The sequence below is a fragment of the Gossypium hirsutum genome, chromosome D12 (genome assembly GCF_007990345.1).
Source record: "Gossypium hirsutum isolate 1008001.06 chromosome D12, Gossypium_hirsutum_v2.1, whole genome shotgun sequence".
Classification (NCBI taxonomy): domain Eukaryota; kingdom Viridiplantae; phylum Streptophyta; class Magnoliopsida; order Malvales; family Malvaceae; genus Gossypium; species Gossypium hirsutum.
The window spans coordinates 9,876,828-9,883,114 of NC_053448.1; the positions used below are offsets into that span (position 1 = coordinate 9,876,828).

Consider the following 6,287-nt stretch of genomic DNA (forward strand, 5'->3'; position numbering starts at 1 on the left):
AATCGCTAGTAACACACTTTTTAGGTCTCAGGTGCTCGTATTATACATTAAATATATTAAAATCACATACAAATATAATAATAAATTAAAATTTTCGGATTAATTTAAAAAAAAGTTAGTTAGTTTTTTTTGATTAAAAAATTAGTTTAGCTTAAGCTGAAGATTAGATAATTTAATTAAAGTACGTGTCATAATACAATATTAATTTGTGTTTAAATGTTTAAAAGTGGTTGTGAATAGAGAGATGCCCACATTTCATTCATTTTGGTAGAACCATGCACCTCTCAGTTCTCTCCTAATCATTTCTTAATCTGAGAAAATCATTATCCCACAAGCTTCCCCTTTTTCTTACTTGCTGTCTCATCTATGTTTGTCACTTTCCCTCTGCCTTCATTTTCTCCGCTTTACTCTTTACAATCAACCATCTCTACTTTATTTAACTATTTCATGTTTAGAAAGTAATAAAAAAATTTTATGTATTAAAAAAAATTAGTATTTAATACACCGACAATGGATTTCTTTTTTATTTCACAATAAACTTTAAAAGATTGCTACGTGTCTTTTTCTATACATATTTGCCAACCCTGGACTCTGTTTGTGGAATATAAAAATTTAACATGGTGTGTATCAAGTACTTTTCTTTGAAGAAAAGGGTAATAATATTTGTTCTTTTTGATAATCTCATTATAGGTTATAATATATCTATTCTTTTTAACACAATACCTAAAATTATCCATAGCTCTTTCTCAAATCATATTTTAAATGGTATCCTTATCTTGGAAATTTATTTTATAAGATAATATTTTAACTATATTTTACAATATAATTATATTATTTTGTGTATAAAGTTATGAATCCATTTCTAATATGTTGAGAATGGTATTCTTTTAAAGTTCATATTAACAGTCATTTTCGAAGGATTGACTCTTTATTGTGAGAGGTGTTTGAAGTATTGTATTTGGAGTAGTTAATTAAATTCTCGAATAGTAAAAATATAGTACTCGAAGTGTTTATTCTCGATTTTAACCTTGAATTTTTTTTATCTCTCAACTCCAAAGAGAGCCAAAGGGGTTCAAACCCATACCCTTAAAGGGTGTTAGTAGGGAATAACACTACCACAAACATGGTAGGAAAATAAAAATCCAAGGCCAAAATTGAGTAAATACACCTCAAATACAACATCGAATCTGATAGACTATTAAGAGGAGGACATCTCAAAAACGATTCTACTCCCTCCCTTCAAACATACAGAGAATAACAATTGTAATTTTGAAAAGGGATTCTCATTTACTTTTTCAATATCTCATTAAATACATAATTAATAATTGAATCATACAAAATATAAGCAGAGATTATGAAACTACATCAGGTTTTCTCATATTTCCCCCACTTTCCTCGAAATAAACCAAAAATATAATCCCAGTCTAATTTGTCTTTTCTTTACATTTTCCACCTTCTCCCACTAACATAGCATTAATCTTGTCTTAAAAATTATAATATTATTTGTATGATCAAGTTTTAATGTTTGCGTATAGTTTATGTTTGCATTACATTGCCCCATACCCTTTATATTAGTCACCCACCCCTCTTATTCCTCTTTTTTTTTCTCTCAGAAAATTCTCCCCCACTCTTCAAGCAAAGCACCTTTCACCCTTTTTTTTTGTTCTCGAAGACTCAACCTTTCTTTTTAACTTTCTCTCTCTTTCCTCCTTTTGGAATCTGGGAACCTGTGCTTCTTGTTGCTTACATTGAGATCTGTTTCAAAGCTATGGGTTTTTTTGAAGAAACCTGCACTAACTCTAGGACTTCAAAAAATGGCTTGATTGCTCTCTATGCACCAACCTCTTCTTCATCTGCAGATCTCCATAGTGATTACAATGATGTAAAAACCAAATCCTTCTTGACAAAAATGATTTGGGATTTTGGTTTAGCTTGTTTTCTTCCTGATTATCAAAGGAAAAACGGTTCAGGAAAGAGTCAGAAAAACAATGGTGAAAAGAAGGGAAGCAATTTGGAGCATAATAAGGCTTGGTTGTTGGCTGAGTCAGGTGGAGGAGCTGAGTTGACAAGCACTGACCCACAATCAGTTCACTCGTCTTTCAGGTTTAGTTTTTGTTCTCAAGTTGAACTCGAAGCCATCACTGCAAATTCTTTGAGTTCAGCTACTGTTTTGATGGTGAATTTGGATAATGGGGTTAGTGAAGATAGAGCTAAAGAATTGAAATGGAGAAGGATTGAGTCTCTGGAAAGAAGTATTTCACCAGTCACCAAGTCTTTGGTCAGATTCAGCTATGGTGAAATTGTTTCAGCTACTAGAAATTTTTCCAAAGGTATCAGCTTCATGAATTTGGTTTCTTTTATTATTTTTTCAAAAGAATTCTATTCCTATTTCTGGTATGGGTTTTTGTTTTTGATTGGTTTTTTATTGGTGTAGGGAGGGTTTTGGGGAGAGGAGCATTGAGCTTTGTTTTTAGAGGCAAAGTTGGACTATTGAAGACGACTGTGGCTATTAAGAGGCTGGATAAAGAAGATAAGGAATCTGCAAAGGCCTTTTGCAGAGAACTGATGATTGCTAGTTCTTTGCATCACCCAAATATTGTCCCTCTATTGGGGTTTTGTATTGATCCTGAGGAAGGTTTGTTTTTGGTGTATAAGTTTGTGTCTGGTGGAAGCTTAGAACGCCATCTTCATGGTAACTCTTCACTTTGGTTTCTTGTGGAACTTTTTATTTAGATTTGTAATGATTTTGAATGATTTAAGGGATGCTATTTTGCAGATAAGAAGGGAGCAAAAGGACGACCTTCAACTCTTCCTTGGTCTGTTAGGTATAAGGTTGCCTTGGGAATTGCAGAGGCTATTGCATATCTACACAATGGAACTGAAAGATGTGTTGTTCATAGAGACATCAAGCCCTCTAACATTCTTCTTTCTTCCAACAAAACACCCAAGGTAAAGATCTTGGTCTGATTCCTTTAAGACCAATTCTTGTATCTCATATCTCTACTTCTTAATGGTTGCAGTTGTGTGATTTTGGATTAGCAACTTGGACATCTGCACCCTCAATCCCATTCCTTTGCAAAACTGTTAAAGGCACATTTGGGTATGCTTTCAACAACAGTTTCTCAGAGAAGCTAAAAATCTTTTTATGTGTTCTTTGCTTTGGTAAAATTTATTATTTGGTATGTAGGTATTTGGCACCTGAGTATTTCCAACACGGAAAAGTATCTGATAAAACTGATGTTTATGCTTTTGGGGTGGTCTTGTTGGAGCTGATAACCAGACGCAAACCAATCGAGTCAAGACGGCCTCCAGGAGAAGAGAATTTGGTCCTATGGGTAGGTTTTTGTATTAATTCCTCATAAAACTTACCGTGCTTTGCATTGAATTCATTAAAGTTGAAAGAATGGTTCCCCTTAACAGCTTCCCGGGGAGCAAAAGAGGGGTCCTCTTTTAACATCAGAAGTGACAGTACTGAAAATACTTAACCATTATGGATGATGACTATTCGATAATGAAATTTCTCCCAACTATGGTCCATAGAGCTGAAATGGCCACTTGCTCTCTTGAACCATTAGATCTTAAGTTTGAACGAGCACTCTCGTGGTGAGACAGCTCTATCATGGAATTTGTGGAAACCTTTTGGCATATTATTATCGATCAAAATCTCGTATTCTGCATTTTTCATAGGTTCTCAATCCTATGTAGTCATTGATGTTGTCGGTTTTTTGTGCTTCAATGATTCAGTGCTTTGGAACGAAATCATGATATGCCTCGGAGCTCCTTCGCAGTTAGCTGATATGATTCATTCACCCTTAGCTTAGCATATACGTTTTCATGATAATTTGTTTGTTATTAGCTGTAAAGTTGAAATTGTATTTGTAATCTTTTAAGTTTGTTTCGATTTTCAGGCAAAACCTCTATTGCATAGAGGAATGGCAGCCGTCAAAGAATTACTCGACCCAAGACTCAAATGTACATTGAAAAATTCAACTCAAATAGCACGAACGATACAAGCTGCAGCAGCCTGCATAAGCAATGAAGAATCACGAAGGCCAGCCATTGATGAAATTATCGCGATATTGAGAGGTGAAGAAGAACCATTCTACTCGATTAGGAAGAAGTCCAATTTCTCTGGAATCATTGATTGTTGCTCTCAATTACAACATTCAAAAAGTGAGATGAAGAGTCACTTAGCCTTGGCAATGCTAGGAGTTTCAGAGTTTGAGGATGACAATCACCTTTATTGTCGGTGAAACATGGAATCGATTTTCATCCATGGAAATTTTCACCCACACCCTTTTCTTTGTTGCTTGCTTGACCAGAAAGTTTTAGGCATTAGAAGAAAAAGAAAAAGAAAAAGTGTTGAAGTGTAAATAGGAAAAAGGGGTCTGATGAAAGCTGGTTTGTATGTACATACCATGATTCCCTCTGCCTCTATATTTCTCATGAAAAACCACTGATTTTCATTTGAACGTGTGATTTTCCATTAGCGGTCACTGACTAAATTTGTTCAATTGCAATTTTCAAGTTGTAAAATTTTTGAAACATTTTCGGGTGATGTGATTAATAAACAAGTCAATACTGTGTGGTTGGATTGTTGATTAGATAAGCCTACTCAACAAAGGAAGAAAAATTTGTGGCCAATGAAAGGAACTTTCTGTTCTTATAAATAGACAAACCAAACATTGAAAGCAATTAAACGACAAGAGGTAACAGTTTAACTACCAACAACTTGTTATCATCACATCAAGAAAAAGAACAAAGAATCCTGTTGGATGTTGAGTCTCTCATCAGTAAGGAAGAAGTAAAGTTTAACAAAATCAGTGAAGCATTGCAATTTGCAAAGATAGTCCCCGTGACAGAGCCAGGTGTTACCCATGCATCTCCGACCTCTGTTGCACCATGCTCGCTCAGATTTTCTCCGCATGGCGAAAGTTGTCATGTTTAAAGACAAGGTTGTAGTAACACTTGAGGCTTATTCTTATGCCTAATGTTTACGTGGGTGAATCAAGGGTCCACAGTTGAAGTAGCCATCAAAGAAGTGGGTTCACTAATTTCAAGAAGACGGCTTTAATCATTGTCAGCTATATTGTTTTCTTCGAGGGTACAAAACAAAAGCATACTAATGTAATACTTAATGCCAATATACATATATATATATATATAAATAGGATACAACTACTCCTTTAGCTAATCCTTCTGTGTCATGTGCTAGTGGGTAACTGCCTTGTTGTTATTGTATTTGGACATGTACTGTTAAACTTCCGAATATCCGCTGCCAGTGGTTCTAATTTCCTGTGGACAAATTTCTTGTCCCTCACTTGAGACGACATCTCTTTATGTTGTTGAGTGTTATCAGTTTGCTTGAATAGCATTTTTCAATATAATTGTAATGTCCCAAAACTCGGCCTAAAAGTTTAGACCGAATCTCAGAGGTTACATTGATCACCGAAGTGATCGTAGGAAAAAAATTAGTTTAACTAGCTAGAAAACAAACGGTATTTAAGTTATGTAAACTCTCAGTTGTAAAATCTCGATATTACAAAAAAAATAATAATCCAAAAGACGCTTACGTGTGTATAACACAACATTTCGTTCCACAGTATTCAAAATAAAACTTACAATTCAAACCGTTTATTTATAAAATTGAAATTTATGAAAATACTTTTAAAGTCGATTCTAAAACGTGGTTGTCTGAGACCTCCGACGTGCCAAGTCCAGCAACAGCAATCGGAAATATACTTGAAAGGGGAAAACACTAAAGGGGGTGAGCTACATGAGCTCAGTGTGAGTTCGATACGTGACTAATAACAGAATTACGAAACTCAGTTCAATAGCGAAATAGACTTACAGGTACACATAGAGTCCAAAAGTAAACTTGGAACCAACGTCCCAACAGAACGTAACAACTCAAGCACACCAAGTCACATATACAGACACTCAGTCACAAGCGCTATTCAGTCAGACAGAATACAGTCAGATAATCTTACACTCAGAACACTCAAACAGATGTGTATAAATGAAGTCAAGTATTAAAAACCCACCTATCTAACCAAAACACCTCTCCGTCCCCTGATCACACCCCAAAAGAGCTGTTTAAGCTCATCCAACCAAACACACCATATAGGACCTCGAAAGACCCATCCAACCCTACACACCATGTATGTGGACTAAGCCACTCAAATATTAATACGCAGCAGGGCTAGCGTATATGTAGTATAGTGCAATGCGGTAATCTGCTGTACAAACATGTTGCAGCTTAAACTGCCAGATCAGATAATTGTACA

At 35.2% G+C, this 6,287-nt stretch overlaps 1 protein-coding gene across 1 annotated transcript; it reads left to right on the forward strand.

Moving 5' to 3' along the window:
* The first annotated feature begins 1,551 nt into the window (after window positions 1-1,551).
* Window positions 1,552-4,599, forward strand: LOC107945763 (probable serine/threonine-protein kinase PBL7). The gene is made up of 6 exons (XM_016879879.2): window positions 1,552-2,330; window positions 2,435-2,692; window positions 2,777-2,949; window positions 3,021-3,100; window positions 3,188-3,335; window positions 3,909-4,599. Exons 1-6 carry the CDS (start codon window positions 1,769-1,771, stop codon window positions 4,251-4,253), a joined length of 1,566 nt encoding a protein of 521 aa, XP_016735368.1. The 5' UTR covers window positions 1,552-1,768; the 3' UTR covers window positions 4,254-4,599.
* The last annotated feature ends 1,688 nt before the right edge of the window (window positions 4,600-6,287 follow it).

What these genes read in the sequence shown, in the direction of transcription:
- LOC107945763 (XM_016879879.2), top strand. Translation starts at nt 1,769, where the DNA reads ATGGGTTTTTTTGAAGAAACCTGCACTAACTCTAGGACTTCAAAAAAT. An exon ending in CTTAGAACGCCATCTTCATG is followed by an intron (nt 2,693 to 2,776) that starts GTAACTCTTCAC and finishes GCTATTTTGCAG; the next exon opens with ATAAGAAGGGAGCAAAAGGA. An exon ending in ACTGTTAAAGGCACATTTGG is followed by an intron (nt 3,101 to 3,187) that starts GTATGCTTTCAA and finishes TTTGGTATGTAG; the next exon opens with GTATTTGGCACCTGAGTATT.